This window comes from Haliotis cracherodii, unplaced genomic scaffold (assembly GCF_022045235.1).
Source record: "Haliotis cracherodii isolate W230 unplaced genomic scaffold, xgHalCrac1.p SCAF_3, whole genome shotgun sequence".
NCBI lineage: Eukaryota > Metazoa > Mollusca > Gastropoda > Lepetellida > Haliotidae > Haliotis > Haliotis cracherodii.
The window spans coordinates 1,327,629-1,345,939 of record NW_027266286.1 but is presented as its reverse complement, the minus strand read 5'-3'; the positions used below and the strand labels follow the sequence as shown (position 1 = coordinate 1,345,939).

Here is an 18,311-nt window from a genome sequence, read left to right as displayed (position 1 = left end):
GTTGTCTTTTATGAATAAGTGAATGAGAAGTTTTACAGTTGTTCATGTGATCAGCGAGAATACTATGACTGTTTCTTCAGTGTCCGAAAACCCATTACCCGGGATATATGCTGTAATGATGTCTTATTTTTGCAATGTTGTTTTGTATACTGTATACAGCTTTTTGTGTCAAAATCACTGTTCTGTGAAGCAGCTGATATTGTGGGCTCTCTGTCTGTGTTTCAGTGGTAAGATCACCTGCGGAACGTGGTCGGAAGATGGACAGAGGCTGGTGCTGTGTGTGGGCGCCGTGGTGCTGGTGAGTCCTCCACTTGTCTATTTAATGTTGTCTTTTTGTTTGTGTAGGTAAAAGTGTAAAAAAACCTACAGAAAAGCCATGGACCTGTGAAGATCCGGGTTAGAATAGGTCTTCAGCAACCCATGTTTGCTGTAACAGGTGACTATGCTTGTCGTAAGAGGCGACTAATTGGATCTGGTGGTCAGGCTCGCTGACTTGGTTGATGCATGTCATCATATCTCAGTTGTGTAGATCGATTCTCATGATATAAATCACTGGATTGTCTGGTCTAGAACGATTATTTACTGATCAATGTCATATTGCTGAGTGCGGCGAAACAACAAACAAATAAACAGAAACTCCATAAGTCAGTTCTTATAAATAAATATGTCAACAATAATGGCTTCTCAGACTGTTCATGTGATGAACACAAAACCTGTGGACAAGAGTACGAGACCAGTGAAATCACAGTAACACAAGCCTCACTCACTCTATTGTCAGCCAATCAGCAAACAGCTGTCCGTTGGTAGGCGTGACCTATGATTTTTGGCGTTGAAAATGAAAATGGTTCAGCTTCATTCCTTTACCAGCTCAATTTTGGGAATTTGACCTTAGCCAAAGAAAACTCTCACAGAACACCATGATATTATATGCCATGGCTGTAGATGTAGAGGCATGACGTATAACAGGATGTATGATATATCCACAACAGTATCATAGTGCTGCCTTGATTGTTGTGCATTTGGAAGTCCAGATTTTGGGTCGTTGTGGAGTTGCAGAACAGCTATGTCTGAAGGCTGTACTCACTCCTAGCTGTGGAGTAGCCTAGTGGTTATTGGTACAATGTGTGAAGCCCATGTCTGGTGTCCCCCGCCATGATATTGCTGGAATATTGATAAAAGCGGCATAAAACCATACTCACTCACTCACACACTCACTGCGCTCACGCATACCAAGAAACCTTGACATTGATTAGAAAGGTCACCTGACAGGACCTCAGAGTAAAGATGTGATTGTAATTAGATTGATCTTATACTGAATTACACAACATGGGGTCCTGGGCAGAATAGGTCCCCAGCAGACAGTGTTTGTTCCCCTGTAGGTATTCAAGGGCAGAATAAGTCTCCAATACCCCTTCTGGAGGACTGGGTGATTTTGTGAAATCCTACCCGATTGCAGCAACCATTGCTCATGCTATCAACCACCGGTTTGCCTGTTTTTATGTTTGATATTCATCTTTGTGTAGAAATAGTTTGTATGTGATGTACCTGTGTTCCAGGTGTACATGTGGCCAGACATAGAGACATCCATGTCGGACTTCACCCCTGCAGCCTGGAAGGTCCCGGGGTAAGGCATCAGAAACCAGGGTGGTGATTCACTGTGTCCTCAGTACATTAGGGTGGTTCTCACAGTTCAAGTTATATTAAATGTGGTCTGCCTCTGTTGTCTTGATAATGTGTGTGTCAGTGTTATTATGTACCACAGGTGTGTTTTCTGTCATGAAAGCAAGGTTTATAGAAAGCATTTTAATTATGAAAAGTATTTATGAATTATTACAATCATAATTTTTGTGCCCCCTTGAATGACTTACATCGGAAGATGCTTCTGTTATGAAGACCAGCTGATTAAAAAAAGTCTATGTTTACAAGATTTTGAAAAATCTTATGAAAATGTTGTTTCAGATGGACATGTTACTGTTGGTGTAAAGCTTTGTTAGGGTCTAGAGTACACACATAATATATACTGCACACTATAAATCCAGAAATCTATATGTAGACTAGTTTACAGTGACAAATGGCGTCCAGATGTGGTTCTCCCAGTCAGTAGTATATAATCCCCCTATGGATTGAGTGTTGCTGTGCAAGCTGTACAACATCCCACATAAAACGTTATGTTTCAGTCAACATCCATTCATCGGGTTGACCTACATCCACAGACCATCCTTACTGTTTGCACACAATAGACTGGTGTATAAGCTATAAGAAGGTCCTGTATTTTGTTGTGGAAAGCTGCAACAGTGTACCACTTACTGACTCCAGCACCCAAAGGGGGAATAAAAGTCATATATGTCATTGTTAAGAACAAGTTGGCATCTGTGTATTTGAGAAATACACGAGTGGGAGTTGTTTATCATACAATAAAACACAATTAACACCACTGTAATAATCTATTTGTCACCCTCACTTGATTATTAGTTTTAGTGAAGAACAGGAGTTGTGTTTGTGTGTTGGAAGTGTCATCAATACCTTGTTTGTAAAACTGGACGTTAAGTAAAGTACAGGTCATAAGGAAAAATTAATAACAATGTTGTCTTAATATGTACTTGGGTTTCGTGTCATCAATATTGTGATGTCATTTCATAGTCGGTCAACATTGTCACGTTTCCCCTGTTAGGATTCTGGGCTAGAAAAGGTCCGCAGCGACTAAATACATCGGGAGGTTAGACTCTGTGACTTGGGTACCCCCACAATCATTTTACACCATTGTGAGGGGTGGTGCTCATAATATCGATCACTGGTTTGTCTGGTCCAGATTTGATTGTTTACAGGCTGTTGTCATATAGCTGGAATATTGCCGAGTATGTGGTCAACAACAAACAAATATCACACGAACAGTGTCTGCCTTAATCGCAGCAATGCTTGTGTGGAGTCATTGTTCCACGTGTGTGTTGCCTTGCTCATGCTAGTCACGGCAGTGAGGATGTTTGTTGATATGTTGCAGCCTGGACGGCAACATCACCTCCATCGTGACGCTGTCCCGTGATTCCCTTGTGTGTGCGACCGAGTTGCCCTTGGAGTCCCTCTGCAAACAACAAGATATGTTTGTTGTGCCAGGTATTTAACACCACACCATTGTTGTGCAGATATAAATGACCATATTTCCTATAATAGGTCTCTAATAGAGCCACAATAACTACAGGGTCTCTTATGAGCATTGGGTGTGTTAGATTTCGCCTGGAATAAAGGAAAGGTTAGTAATAAAGGATCCCGTTTTAGCACCTCTGATCTTTTATGTTATACGCCAGGTCTCCAGTTACTGTCAGGCCTTTTTATCCATGGGGTTTGGTGCAAAGAATAAGCAGGAGTGCTTATTAGAGGAAATACAGTATTTTAGATTAGATATTTTAGATATTTTCAGCAGAATGTGTCATTTTGCTTGTAGTAAAAGTTGACTTAGATAGGACCATAGTGTGACGTGGTTATCACTGTTGTGGAATGTTGTTCATGCCGTCATCCACTGGTTTGTCTCCTCCAGACTCAGATCATGTGACATATATAATACTCAAAAGAATTTAAAGAACAATGCAGGTCATTGTGAACGTCTATTTCAGATGTGGTGAGCTCTAGCAAGGACCGTGCCATGAACGGATCTGATGATGTGATCGCCCCAAGAGGGAGAGAGGTGTCGGTCAAGGATAGCCTCATGCACCTGGAGAGAAATCCACAGGTAGGATCAGCTCTAACTGGTTGATCATAGAAACATTAGTGGCACCATTGTCTTGTCCTAGAAACATTACCAGCTAGTGGCTCCATTGTCATGTCCTAGAAACATTACCAGCTAGTGGCACCATTGTCTTGTCCTAGAAACATAACCATCTAGTGGCACCATTGTCTTGTCCTAGAAACATTACCAGCTAGTGGCACCATTGTCTTGTCCTAGAAACATAACCATCTAGTGGCTCCATTGTCTTGTCCTAGAAACATTACCAGCTAGTGGCACCATTGTCTTGTCCTAGAAAGATTACCAGCTAGTGGCTCCATTGTCTTGTCCTAGAAAGATTACCAGCTAGTGGCACCATTGTCTTGTCCTAGAAACATTACTAGCTAGTGGCACCATTGTCTTGGCCTGGAAACATTACTAGCTAGTGGCTCCATTGTCTTGGCCTAGAAACATTACTAGCTAGTGGCTCCATTGTCTTGTCCTAGAAACATTACCAGCTCGTGGCTCCATTGTCTTGTGCTTCACCTGTAGAGATACCACGGTAGTTAAACAACTAAAGTGGCAAATACTGGTTTTGAAGTTGAATTAAATTGTGTTGCCATGGTGATGTGCAGAGCCTGGTGCAGGATACGTCCCAGTTGGTGGTGATCCGACTCCACAACAAGCTGCAGGATCCAAGCGTAGTCAGCCGAACCAACATCCGGGGCGTCCTGGTGCCAGACGTGCTTACACATGAGGTTGGTGGACATTTATAAAAATACTCATTCTTTTCAGCTTTTTTAAATTTTGATCATTTGCAACTGACATATTTAATTAATTGGCCCTGTGGAGATACGAGGAGATAACAAGACCCCACCATGATGTTCGTAAGTGGCGACCAAGGGATCGGGTGGTCAGACTTGGTGTTGGTGATGGTAACATGTCATCATACCCCAGTGGAGTGGAACATTGTTCACAATATCAATCACTGGATTGTCTGGTCCAGATTATTTACAGACCTCCGTCATATAGCTGGAATAGTGCTAATTGCAGCGTTAAACAACAAACAATCAGATGACGGAAGTGCTGGGAGTTTCTCTCAGTGTTCTACTGTTCCTCCACGCTGCATGTGTTCTCTGTATTTAATTCTTTAATATTTTCACACAGCACCGGACCAACTCCATCATCGTTGGTAGCAACAACCAGAGTCTCTTACAGATCTTCACCTTCCTGGGTGAAGAGTTACACAAAGTTTCGGATATTGTGAGTATTCTGTTTTGTCCTTGTCTGTAACAGCCTTACTCATCCTAGTGTCCTCTTCAGCTAGCAGATGTGGTGGGTTAGCCTAGTGGTTAAAGCATTCGCTCCTCACGCTAAAGGTCCGGGTTTGATTCCTCGATTTGGTTCAATGTGTAAAGCTCATGGTGTCCCCCGCCGTGATATTGCTGGAATATTGCTGGAATAGTACTAAAAGCGGCGTTAAACAAAATTCACTCACTCACCCTTCAGCTAGCACAGTGTTGACATGTTCCTGCACATAAGATAAAGTTACGGGTCACGTCAGAATGGCTTCCCAACATCTTGGCCCAGACCTGTCACTGATTCATCAATGTTTCAGCAACTTGAGAAACATCAGCGGCCCAAGGGATCCTGTAGATTGCCCCCCCTCTTTGCCCAGACAAACTCTGGGGTCCTGGTGATGGTTGGCGAGGGAGATATTGCTGATTCAGCTTTTCCTTCATCCACTAATGAAGCACGGTTTACACTACTCATCAGATACTTCCCAATCAAAATAGGTAAGAAATAGATGTGTCGCTGTAGTTGTCATGGTAACTGCTGTAGCATATCAGTCATATAAAGTTGTTTATTGACATCTTCTCCAGAAGTTTGATTCCAATATCTCTGTCTGCAGCAACCCATGCTTGCCGTAAAAGGCGACTATGTTTGTCATAAGAGGCGACCTACAGGATCAGGTTTTTCAGGCTTGCTGACTTGGTTGATGCATGTCATCATATCTAAATTGTGTGGATCGATGCTCATGATGTCTATCACTGGATTGTCTGGTCCAGACTTGACAGATCGCCGTCATATATCTGGAATATTGCTGAGTGCGGCATTAAACAACAAACGAACAAACAAACAAAATGATATCTGTCTGCTTGAATCACACGGCCAAAGTTTGCATAACCTGCTTCTCTTTGAGTTGGTTCCCTATCACACTGTTAAAGCTGCATAACTCTTTGAACTTTCAGATAAATCTCACCTTCGTAATAGTTACTCTGTGATGCCCAACAACTTGACGTCTGACACCAAGCAACAAGAACAGAAGATCAAGAGTCTGAGTGGCTCCAACCTCCCTACCAGGACTCCTGCCAAGTCCAGAGTTACCCCCCCTTCAGAGGATGTTCCTTATGCTAGTAATGTCAAGATGTCAGTCCCCTCTCCCCCCCAGTCTTCCAGAGATGGGGGGGACACCCATAGACTTGTAGTCGACCTCGGTGCTAATGGAAAGACAGAAAATCTCGAAACGGAAACTGTGCAATTTTCAAGTCAGACTCCCAAGTTCCAGAATTCCCATGTGGATAAGTTCTTTGATTCTGTGGACAATGGGGGCCGAGTGAATGGGTGTCGCAGTGTGACCACGGACATTGAGCTGGATTTGCCGAGTGATCTGAAATGTGCGACGAGAGAGGAGAGGGATTATGGCTGTGTGATGGAGGACTCCCTCTCCGATCCTGGCAACTCCGCCAGTGTAGACAGCCAAGACGAAACCGGTTGTGACCAGCTGGCAATGCTTGTCAGGTCACAGGTCAGTATCCAAGACTAAGTCGAAGTCTTATTGTTTCCACCGAGTAAGCTGAAGGGAATCGAGCTTGGAAACCCTGCTGTATACCTTAGGATGCTCTATGTTTACAAAGGATATTGCCCCAGATCCATCATTTGGTTGTGTGGTTGTTAGAGCGTCTGCCAGGAGAGCAGAAGATGGGTTGTTTGATCCCCATGTCATACCAATAGACATTAAGAGATGGTACTTGATGTTACCCTGTCTGGCTTTAGGCATTAAGGGGCTAAAACAAGCACTGGTGCGTTGTAATATACGGTGTCTGTGTGGGGTGTCCAAGTTAAACTGCAACATGTGACCTCAGTGGGCTAGCACTATGAAACTGTCTGGGTTAATCAGGTTTCAGTGTTGATAATAAAATAAAACTAAAACTACAATTGGTTAGGGTTAGGGTTGTCACTTGAGAGTGTGAAACAATTAGGGATTGACTAATATATATCGGTATGAAGATTAATATTATGAAAAATTGTTTGAAGAAATACTGATAAGAGGTGAGGAGTGAGAGGAGAGGATTCACGTCAGTCTTGATGACACATTACCTGAAGGAATGATACAGCAGGTTATCCACAAGTACTGTTTGTTTGCTGAAGATGCAACTTCATCATTTTTCAGTTGACAGTTCAGTGATTACTGGTACAATCAATCTCCCACACTTGGTGGTACGATGACACATAATCAACGAAGTCACCTGGTCCATGTAGATGCCCCATACGACACACATGGGGACCAATTTGATCCCCGAATCCCCAGGGGGTAAACTGTTAGAGAGTACTCGCATAAGTTCCTGTTTTAGACTTTTCCTTGCTGTATGGCTGGAATAATGCTGATGCAACATTAAGTGTGTTTTAACTCATTCAGTGTTGAAACTGATGTGGCACCTGCAGGTGTGCTAGTATAAACAAGGAACTGGAAAACGTGTTTTCCCCATGGTGTTATTAATATCATTTGTTTATTACTTGTGTCTTTCAGAAAGATCAGATTGCTGCATTGCAGAAGAAAATCGATGTGTTATCCCAGTAAGTATGGATCTCTAACTTGGTGAAGTAAACTACGTTTCTAACAAACACGCTTATGACGAAGTGACGGATATAACAAATATATTTTTTGGTCCCGGACATTTGCTGTATATATGCTTATAACAAACTATGGTTTTAACAAACTACAATTCGGGTCCCTTTGGGTTCGATATAACAGTAGTTGACTGTACATGGGTTTGTTCAACTTAAAGCATGTGGGGGACACATTTGACTCAAAAGGTAACAGAACTCAGTCTTTGGTGAGATAAATCAACACAACCACTAGGGGGCACGGGTGGCCCAGTCATCTAAGGGGCCGCAGTTCACTGTGCAGAGTTGTGTCCCTGTGATTGTGGGTTCGAATCCCAGTTCGTCCCGATTATGTTTCTTGGTTTGTCAGCGCCATACCTGTGCTTGTGGGTTTCAAAGTGGTAAACGTCTGAGACCTGCATCACTTCAAGCTTCCCTGTAACATTAAGCTGATATACCGTTATATAACTGAAATATTGTTAAAAGCGGTTGTAAACCAAACTCACTCACTCACTATAACCACTTGTCTATCCTACCAACCACACATGGACTGTTTGAGTAGCTACCACTAATATCTGAAGATGTTATCTGAATGTGTAAAGTGTTATATGTATCCTGAGTAGCTACCACTAATTTCTAAAGATGTTATCTGAATGTGTAAAGTGTTATATGTATCCTGAGTAGCTACCACTAATATCTGAAGATGTTATCTGAATGTGTAAAGTGTTATATATATCCTGAGTGTGAAGCAAGCTGATGTCGAGGTGATGGAGGATGTAATTAATGTCCCTCCCATCTGTTCTAGAGCTGTCGAAGATACATCGTGTATATTCCCAACCAAGTACCAGACTCCCGAGAGACCAGGTAAGTTTCAGTCTTTCAATAATTCCTACTTGGGAGTCCTTCGTCTTTCATTTCGAAATCAGTTGTGCAAGTTTGTAGCCAAGGGGTGCTGGATGCCAAGTGATCAAAAGTACCACAAGTAACTGTGGGGAGTTACCTCCCCTTGGCCGAGTCAGGTTCTGCTAATCATGGTTCTCATCAAGTGATCCGTGTATGCCCTGATCTTTGCTTTTTCAAATGTTGTTCAAAGTCCACCTTTTACATCACTGTTGGCTCTCCTCCAACATTAAGCTGACACTCTGTCATGTTGCTCAAATACTGTTCAAAGATACATTAGCTCTGACTCACTTCAAACAAATTGAGCATATCTATGATGTCTAGAAAGTTTCTGTTTGATAGTTTAGAGTAAGGAAACATTTCAAGTTTACATTCCGTTTTTGTCGGGTTGATGAAAGCACTTAGTATCAGTGTCCTCAAGTCATTGAAGTAGGTTTCAGAGATTTGTTATTGCCTTGTTTTGATGTTTGTGAAACTGGACTCTGTTCTTGTATCTCTCAGAGAAGGTGAAGGTTATCTACGAGACGTCTGATGGCCACACGCTGACAAGGTCGTTCCTGTTGGACACCGGCAGACTGCAGCTGGACCCTGTCAAACAAGCGTTCGGTCTGGCCACCGTGGAGCTGATCATGGGTGAGTACGGCAGACTTGTCACTGCCAGCCATCACACAAGTCATGGCTGGGATCAGTTGGATTGTTTTAATGTTTCCCCCATTACGTCTTCCTCTCCCACCCCAAAGGGAGGGGAGACATATTGTTTTTGTCACCAAACATGTAACTTACAGCCAATGACCACCTCTGTGGTCTAGCCGTAAAGCATCTGCCCAGAGTGAGGAAGGTCTGGGGTTCAATCCCTGTCCTCGTTATACCAAAAGACGTTAAAAGATGATACTTGTTGTTAACCTGCCTGGCGCTCAGCAGTAAGGGACAAAAACAAGGACTGGTTGTCTCTGAGTCAGTATACTGTGTCTGTGTGCGGTATTCATGTTAAACTGCGGCATGGTATCTCAGTACAAGGAGCCACACACACACGTGCATGCACGTGGATATATAAGTGCTATAATCTTGGATGCGACGTTAAGCCCCGTTTCTCCTCAACTCCCTTCCAGGCTTGGGATCAGTTTTCTGCAATAGTGCAAGAGGTAGACACATGATTTTGTATGTGTCCCTCACTTTTATATGTCACGGTCACAAAACACATCAACAAATATCAACTATCAATTGACCTGCCTTCATGTTATCAAGGGTCAAATAAGGTCAGGAGTAAAGTTAAAATTAAATTAATTATTTGGACCTTCCATCAACGCTGTTTTATTCATAATCAACACTTATTAAACATGCTAGCTCCATGCTTCCGTTGTTAATGTCCTACTGGTTTGTATAGTGTTGTTATCCTGCTATGTTGTCAGATGGTGACCCCTGTGTTCTTGGTGCCAACATCGACGGCTACATCCCCATGAAGTTTGGTGCTGGATCCACGCTCAGCATCACTGGAGTCCCAGCATGCATCCCGCCATCCTCTCCAAGGGAGACAAACGGTGTGCTGGACAAGGACCCAGTGTCTGGAGCCAGCAGATGCTAGCGGAGCTCTGTGTGTCGGGGATGAAGGTCTATCTTGCAATGGGGATTTTGGAAGCCTCGTGGTTGAAGTGTGCCGCAACACAAGATCTGTCTTTGGTTAAAGAACTGGTTGCAGTCTGTGAAACTCATCCTGGGAGTCTTCTGCCATGACATTGTGGAAATAATGCCAAAACATTGTTAACCATACTCTTACATTTCTGGTGTCCCCTGCCGTGATAATTCTGGAATATTCCTGAAAGCGGCGTAAAACCATACTCTCACTCACTACAACCAGTAGTAAAGTGACCGTATGACTGCAACCATTAGTTAGGTTACCTGTGCGTCTTCAGAACATTCTTGCCCCTGTGTTTTCAGTTAGGATGTTCTCTGCTTGGACGTGTAGCAGAACTGGATCCTAACATAGCCCTCAAAGTTCAACATCTGTTGTGCAATACACATGCACAAAATGTAGGTTAACTTGTTCAGATTTGTTCATTTACAGAGATAATATTGACAGCTGTTTTGGAATTCAGAAGATTCTGAGTTGGGAATTAAACGACAGAATCCGAGAGTTGAGGAAACAGAGAAATTTGTTTTTTTCTTCTAATGTCCTGAAAACAGAATTTGTCTTTGAAACTGAAATGGTTGTCAGGTTCTGTCGAGGAACAATGTGTGTGTTGTGATATAATAACATCTTTGTCAGCTGCTGAATCTTGGATGTCCTGTGTATTGTATAAATCAGTTATCACATGTATATATTAGTTGAATGTTTGATATTGTTTATAATCATGTTTTGTTATCATATTCTCAAATTGCTTTTATTCCAAAGAGAAGGTTTTTCAGTTTTATTTTTCACTACCACAACAGGAACACAGATGGCTCTAGCCAAGGCGCCACAATTCTCTGTGCAGAGTTGCATCCCTTAGGTGTACCAGGCACCTGTGATTGTTGGTTCGAATCCCAGACCTAATCCCAGATGTTCCTAAGTTTGTCAGCACCATGCCATGTTCGTGGGTTTTAACAAAGTGGTAAACATCTCAGACCTGCCTCCCATCTACCTCTCCTCCCACATCAAGCCGACACCGTGATGTTACTGAAATACTGCTCAAAGCAGCAATAAACCAAATTCCCTAACACTCATTTACTGCCATGAGTCGGCCATTGGAGACAGAATTGAGTTAATGTTTCCTTAGGTTGAGGGGGCACGGGTGGCCCAGTCGTCTATTCGCCGCAATTTGCTAGGCAGAATTGCGTCCCTTGGGCACGCCAGAAACCTATGATTGTGGGTTTTAAACCCGGTTTGCCCCTAATATGTTTCTAGGTTTGTCAGCACAATGCCAGTGCTCGTGGGTTTCATCGAAGTGGTAAACGTCTGAGACCTGCATCACTTGGGGCTTTCCTCCCACATTAAGCTGACACGCCGTGATATAACTGGAATACTGTTAAAATCAGCTTTAAACCCAACTCACTCACTCCTTAGGTGGATTTTTTAGCAAAATAATGAAAAAGGGTGGTTCTAAGTCCACCATTGGTCAAGTTTGTCAGAGATGGTGTCTCCAGGAGAAAGATGGTGATGTTTACTGGGACAGGATCTACAACTGTCCTTCAAGTTCCAACTGTTAAATATTTTGCCAAATGTGTTTATATTCTAGCTGGCTCCACCTACATTCTGACCATCATTTCACTCGGTGCTACACAGTTGCATCTGTAGGTTCTCTTCTATCCCATATTGCTGTAAGTCCAGGGGTAGTGTGCTTGTTGCTTACATTGAAACAATAGTGTGTAGTAGGATGAGGAGTCGTCCCCACAGATGGCATCCATATTGTGTCTGCTTGCTGACGCGGTTTACCTCTTTGGTCATGAGGACAAGGTACCCAACCAGATGGGTCCATGGTTTGAATCCTATCACGGGACTTTTATTTGTTAGGATTCACTACTGGTTTGTAAGATGCAGACTGAGCATCTACCAGTTAGCCCTGAAGCTGATGTTTGTTAGTTAGTTTCAGTGTTCCGCCATGGGGGGGTAAGAATAGTTCTGCACACCAATTGAAAAACAATGTCATATTTTCAGGTCAAGCTTTCTCTTCAAACTTCCACCCGTCTAGGTATAGGTGAGAACTATGCTATCTGCTGAGAGTCGTGTGCCAGGGTTTGCATCCCACCATTCACCCTGACTATCATCCTTGGCTTGTCAGCGCCAATAGGCTGTGAAACTAAAAGTAGGTCACTCAGTGGCCAGTGTTGTCTGGGTTTGAGCCTGGTAAACTGTGTTTCCATGGTAACAAACCATGTGTCCAAGGTAACCATCTCCTGGTTTTAGCTTGTTCCATATACAATGTTGTACATGATTTTATGTTGTTATCCTAGTATATCAGACTCAAAACCCGCCATTGTTACCGCAAGTATGCATTAAAACAATATTTAAAATAAATTATTTTATAAATTTGTTGTGATGTTGTGTGTTGGGATGGATGACGTCAGCTATATGACGGCGGTCTGTAAATAATCGAGTCTGGACCAGACAATCCAGTGATTGACATCATGAGCATGGATCCAAGCAATTGGGATCAATGACATGCTTCAACCTAGTCAGCGAGCCTGACCACCCGATCCCGTTAGTCGCCTTTTACGACAAGCATAGTCACCTTTTACGGCAAGCATGGGTTGCTGAAGAGCTATTCAGATGTTTGGGGAATTGCAGCCTCGTAGCAGTGTTTTCACTTGAAGTTACCTGTACAGTAACTCCCGATACAGCATGGAGGGATGGAGCTACAGAGATTGTGCCAAGGGGCCTGTCTGCGCATCTCGGAGGGACAGGCTGTCACATGACAAACTATTGCATCCAAGCCACTGAATTTGATTGCATCCAAGATTTCTCCACTTATATAGTGACGTGTGTGTGTCTGTCTGCTTGTTATAGACCGGACTGATGCTGATTTTATAGTGCTAGCCCACTGAGATACCATGCCGCACTTTAACATGAATACCCCACTCAGACACAGTATACTGACTCGTCCTTGCTTAAGCCCCTTAATGCAGATCGCCAGACAGGGTAACGACAAGTACGACCTTTTAACGTCATTTGGTATGACGCATTTGGGGATTGAACCCGGGACCTCTGGCTCTCCGGTTGGGCGCTCTACCACTAGACCACGAAGGTGGTCCCCTTTCCAAAAAAGAAAAGTTGAAGAACAAATAAAACAACACAAGTAAGCATTGTAAGTCATAAATGTTTAATGAAACATTCTCCATATTTACACGTCTTTCAAACAAATCTTATCACATCAGCAAAACTGACATGTTGAGAATATCAGGAAATGGAACATTGTTCAAATTCTACATTTCATAAGATCGGACATTAATTACATATTACAAATATTTCTAACTCAGCAATTAATAATTATAATTATGCAGATGACGTCGTCCAAACAACTTTCTTTGTCTGCTAACTCAAGTACTATCTTGTCTCAGTCAAATATATCGCATGATGGTCAGAACTGCCATCTTAAATACAACAGGGTTCTTTCTTACTTTTCTTTTGCATGATGTCAAACTAAAAAAATAAAAATAATTCAACAGTGCAGGAAGGAGAAGTGGAGGGATCGCTATATTCCAAACAGACATTTTGTGAGAATGAAGCTCTCATTGGCTATATCCAACAGGGCGTGGTGCATTGTGGGTACAGGTGTGGGGGCATCTCATTCCAATGACTGCATGCTTTAGTGACAGTTGGTTTTACCCATAAATGTTCGGGTTTTGTATCAAAATCATAAATAATTTTGTTGACATTTATGAACATATTTAGCTACATGAAATTAGGGATACCAGTTGCAATATGAAACTTTACCCGTTTGACACCTTTCCTAATCACACGATCTCCCGTGACAGTCATTCACATCAGTAAATAACTCACCTCCCATTAGTGAGTTAGTGAGTTTGCTTTTACGCCACTTTTAGCAATCTTCCAGCAATATTACCACGAAGGACACCAGAAATGGACTTGCTGTGACACATCTCCCTTTAATACCAGCATATATTTGCTACTCCTTCTCTACACACAGCGTCTGCCACAACACGTATTCCCTGCCCAGGCCCACCTCAGAAGCTTGACCACCGCCGCCGCCGCTGGGTGAATATATATTTTTATCACTGACTTTAGCTATCACCACTTTTTTTTGTATTTGATACTGACCACTACTATCATAATATTTTTTACCACTGAATATTGTACTTCCACTTCATTGTGTACTGCCATTGTAATTGCTGTGCAGTAATTTGTGTTGATTTGTTAATTTTTACCTAGTCAATTTTGTAATACATTTGTTGATTGTATACCATTTGTTGGTTGTTGGTTCCACATCAAGTTCTTTTACATACAGATTTCCAGAAGAATTTGTTAGCCAACCTTCAACAACACAAGTCTCTATGCTAAAAAGGTCTGAACTGGTTTAATTGGCCAAACATACAAACTTGACATCAAATTGGGTACATTTAAGGCCGATGTCAAGAAAATTGTGATAACTACCTAGTTGAGAGAAACATTTTGGATGATGATGCTTCGGCTTTTATTGAAAAAACCTGATGTTTTGGCTTTGAAAAAAATTAGAATTTGAAAAAAAAATTGAGATTGGGAGCAGAGAAAGAAACCAGCTTTCATGTGAGAATCGCTCTTTATCCCTGATTCCCTGCCTAGCCCTCTTGGAAGCTGGACCACTGTTGCTGCTGTGTGAATATAATGATGTAAAGGAGGTAACTCTAAACTTGGAAGTATTTCTATACATAGAACGCATTAACAGCAACGTAGTTTGGAATGATTGTACGAGTGTTATGATGACGTCATATCGTAATACAGGAAGTTGTGTTGTCAGTTATTGTTTTGATCTGAGCAAGAAAACATTGTTTGAGTTAACTGGTGTCTTGAGTCTTCTTTCATCGGTGGCAGTGCTGAACTAACGGAGTATCGAAGTGGGATGAGTGTGATTCTAGTGATCATTTTAGCCAGCTGGAAAGTTTGTTCATAGTGAAGGAAATCACGGAAAATGAGAAGAAGGTTGCTTGCTTTCATTTGTCACTGAAAGGTGAGGCGAAGCAGTTTTTCACTGCATTATCGGCAGCTCAACGGTAAACTCCTGCTGCATGAACGTCAATCACCGTCCTCATTATGGGAAAATCATCACTATTCAAGGACCAGGTCAGTCCAACAGTGTGACTGTCTACCACAGCCACTCCGGGTTGAGCTGATTCAGGGGGCTCACAGGAAGGTGAAACCATTCAGGCATCAGATCGGATCGTAAGAATATCAGATAAATATGCAAACAGTACAGTATATATTATATTAACTTTATTTTCCAACAAGAGCCAGTACTCCAAGACCAAGTCAATGCAAGAGGTCATGTGCAGAGGAATGTCGTTCAAGAAAACACATTCAAGAACATTCCAAAACTGTATAATAAATTATCACATCAGTGTGTGACCTAACCAGCAATGGAGAACTGTTAAGTTCAGTGACTAGTCAAGATTTATGCTACTACCATGCCCATTATGGGAAAATCATCACGATTCAAAGACCAGGTCAATCCACCTGTCAAACATGGGTGTATAGATGGACAACCTAGCTCCTACAGCATGAACGTCAACCACCTTCCCCATTATGGGAAAATCATCACGATTCAAAGACCAGGTCAATCCACCTGTTAAACATGGGTGTATAGATGGACAACCTAGCTCCTACAGCATGAACGTCGACCACCGTCCTCATTATGGGAAAATAAAAGACCAGGTCAGTCCAACAGTGTGACTGTCTACCACAGCCACTCCGGGTTGAGCTGATTCAGGGGGCTCACAGGAAGGTGAAACCATTCAGGCATCAGATCGGATCGTAAGAATATCAGATAAATATGCAAACAGTACAGTATATATTATATTAACTTTATTTTCCAACAAGAGCCAGTACTCCAAGACTGAGTCAATGCAAGAGGTCATGTGCAGAGGAATGTCGTTCAAGAAAACACATTCAAGAACATTCCAAAACTGTATAATAAATTATCACGTCAGTGTGTGACCTAACCAGCAATGGAGAACTGTTAGGTTCAGTGACTAGTCAAGATTTATGCTACCACCGTCCCCATTATGGGAAAATCATCACTATTTAAAGACCAGGTCAATCCACCTGTCAAACATGGGTGTATAGATGGACAACCTAGCTCCTACAGCATGAACGTTATCCACCGTCCCCATTATGGGAAAATCATCACGATTCAAAGATCAGGTCAATCCACCAGTCAAACATGGGTGTATAGATGGACAACCTAGCTCCTACAGCATGAACGTCAACCACCGTCCCCATTATGGGAAAATCATCATTATTCAAAGATCAGGTCAGTCCACCTGTCAAACATGGGTGTATAGATGGACAACCTAGCTCCTGGTGCATGAACGTCAACCACCGTCCTCATTATGGGAAAATCATCATTATTCAAAGACCAGGTCAATCCACCTGTCAAACATGGGTGTATAGATGGACAACCTAGCTCCTACAGCATGAACGTCAACCATCGTCCTCATTATGGGAAAATCATCACTATTCAAAGATCAGGTCAATCCACCTGTCAAACATGGGTGTATAGATGGACAACCTAGCTCCTACAGCATGAACGTCGACCACCGTCCTCATTATGGGAAAATCATCACGATTCAAAGACCAGGTCAATCCACCTGTCAAACATGGGTGTATAGATGGACAACCTAGCTCCTGGTGCATGAACATCAACCACCTTCCCCATTATGGGAAAATCATCACTATTCAAAGACTAGGTCAATCCACCTTTCAAACATGGGTGTATAGATGGACAACCTAGCTCCTACAGCATGAACGTCGACCACCGTCCTCATTATGGGAAAATAAAAGACCAGGTCAGTCCAACAGTGTGACTGTCTACCACAGCCACTCCGGGTTGAGCTGATTCAGGGGGCTCACAGGAAGGTGAAACCATTCAAGCATCAGATCGGATCGTAAGAATATCAGATAAATATGCAAACAGTACCGTATATATTATATTAACTTTATTTTGCAACAAGAGCCGGTACTCCAAGACTAGGTTAAATGCAAGAGGTCATGTGTAGAGGAATGTCCTTCAAGAAAACACATTCAAGAACATTCTAAAACTGTATTATCAATTATCATGTCAGTGGTGCCAAGCATGTATGACCTAAACAGTGATGGAGAACTGTTGGGTTCAGTGACTAGTCAAGATTTATGCTACCATCGTTCCCATCATGGGAAAATCATCATTATAGTTCAATCCACCTGTCAAACAGAAACAGAACCTGTTAGTGAATTAAACAATTTACATGGGGTGGATTCTTTAGGTGATTCAATGGATAATTTGGGATCTAGTCCGCATGCTTCGGCAACACCTGTTAGGACCAGAAGGGGAAGAATTGTGAAACCTCGAGACCGTTATTCTCCCTAGGAGACCTGATTATGTTTTATTGATCCTGAGGGTAGCCTTATTGATCCACAGATCCTGAGGGTAGCTCCACATATATCTTATTTTTATTAAAGAAATTGAAATTGAAATAGAAGTCGACGCATCAGAAAGAATGGACTTTGAATTGAAGACACTTAGGGAGGACTGGCCAACAGGGGGAATGAAGTGTCACTGGATGTCACTATTCCTGCTTTGGACCACTGGGCCCGTTTTTCACAAACATGTAACTTTATCCCGGTGCGACCAATGTGGGAAGCTTTACAAGAAAAGAACCCATACCAAGGCTCATGTGAAGATTCATCGCCCCGCGGCCTTGAATTATCTTGGAGGAGAGGCCCAACCAAGAGTATAGGGACCCCGAAGACGTATTGCCCCCTAGACCCCCTAGACAGGACACCCAGGTCCAAGGTACGCAGATCCATGAAGAAGCGCGGCTTCAAGCCCAGGAGGAAAGATGGCGGTGCCCGTCCCGACGGTGCAGTAGAGAGAACAGCACATGAGAGATTTAAAATATCTGTAAATTGATGCCGATTCGGAGTGACCCTCAATATTTTAATTTGTATTTGTTGATTTGTTGAATTTTTCACAGCTACTGGTAGTCCGGTGAATGTGTATGGTTGTGCAACATTTGAGTTCACTGTTGGTCGTGCACAGTTAGTGCCAGAGTTTGTTGTTGCAGACCTAGGACCTTTGAGTAGTATTATTGATTTGGATTTCCTGGAGACCTATGATTGTGACATTATGATTAGGCGTAAGATTCTTAAAACTTCACAAGG

At 42.5% G+C, this 18,311-nt stretch overlaps 1 protein-coding gene and 1 pseudogene across 1 annotated transcript in view; both read left to right on the top strand.

The window, feature by feature from the left end:
• Positions 1 to 12,458, top strand: part of LOC139474321 (WD repeat and coiled-coil-containing protein-like) — a 53,518-nt gene extending 41,060 nt beyond the window's left edge. The window contains exons 5-16 of the mRNA XM_071257290.1: positions 226 to 298; positions 1,557 to 1,624; positions 2,999 to 3,111; positions 3,609 to 3,724; positions 4,333 to 4,455; positions 4,865 to 4,960; positions 5,316 to 5,493; positions 5,950 to 6,506; positions 7,509 to 7,555; positions 8,391 to 8,449; positions 8,987 to 9,118; positions 9,895 to 12,458. Of these exons, the coding sequence (XP_071113391.1) occupies positions 226 to 298; positions 1,557 to 1,624; positions 2,999 to 3,111; positions 3,609 to 3,724; positions 4,333 to 4,455; positions 4,865 to 4,960; positions 5,316 to 5,493; positions 5,950 to 6,506; positions 7,509 to 7,555; positions 8,391 to 8,449; positions 8,987 to 9,118; positions 9,895 to 10,067 (1,735 nt within the window). The 3' untranslated portion in view covers positions 10,068 to 12,458. The remainder of the gene's footprint in view (positions 1 to 225; positions 299 to 1,556; positions 1,625 to 2,998; positions 3,112 to 3,608; positions 3,725 to 4,332; positions 4,456 to 4,864; positions 4,961 to 5,315; positions 5,494 to 5,949; positions 6,507 to 7,508; positions 7,556 to 8,390; positions 8,450 to 8,986; positions 9,119 to 9,894) is intronic.
• A 3,825-nt stretch (positions 12,459 to 16,283) lies between these two features.
• On the top strand, positions 16,284 to 18,076 carry LOC139474101 (uncharacterized; annotated as a pseudogene).
• The last annotated feature ends 235 nt before the right edge of the window (positions 18,077 to 18,311 follow it).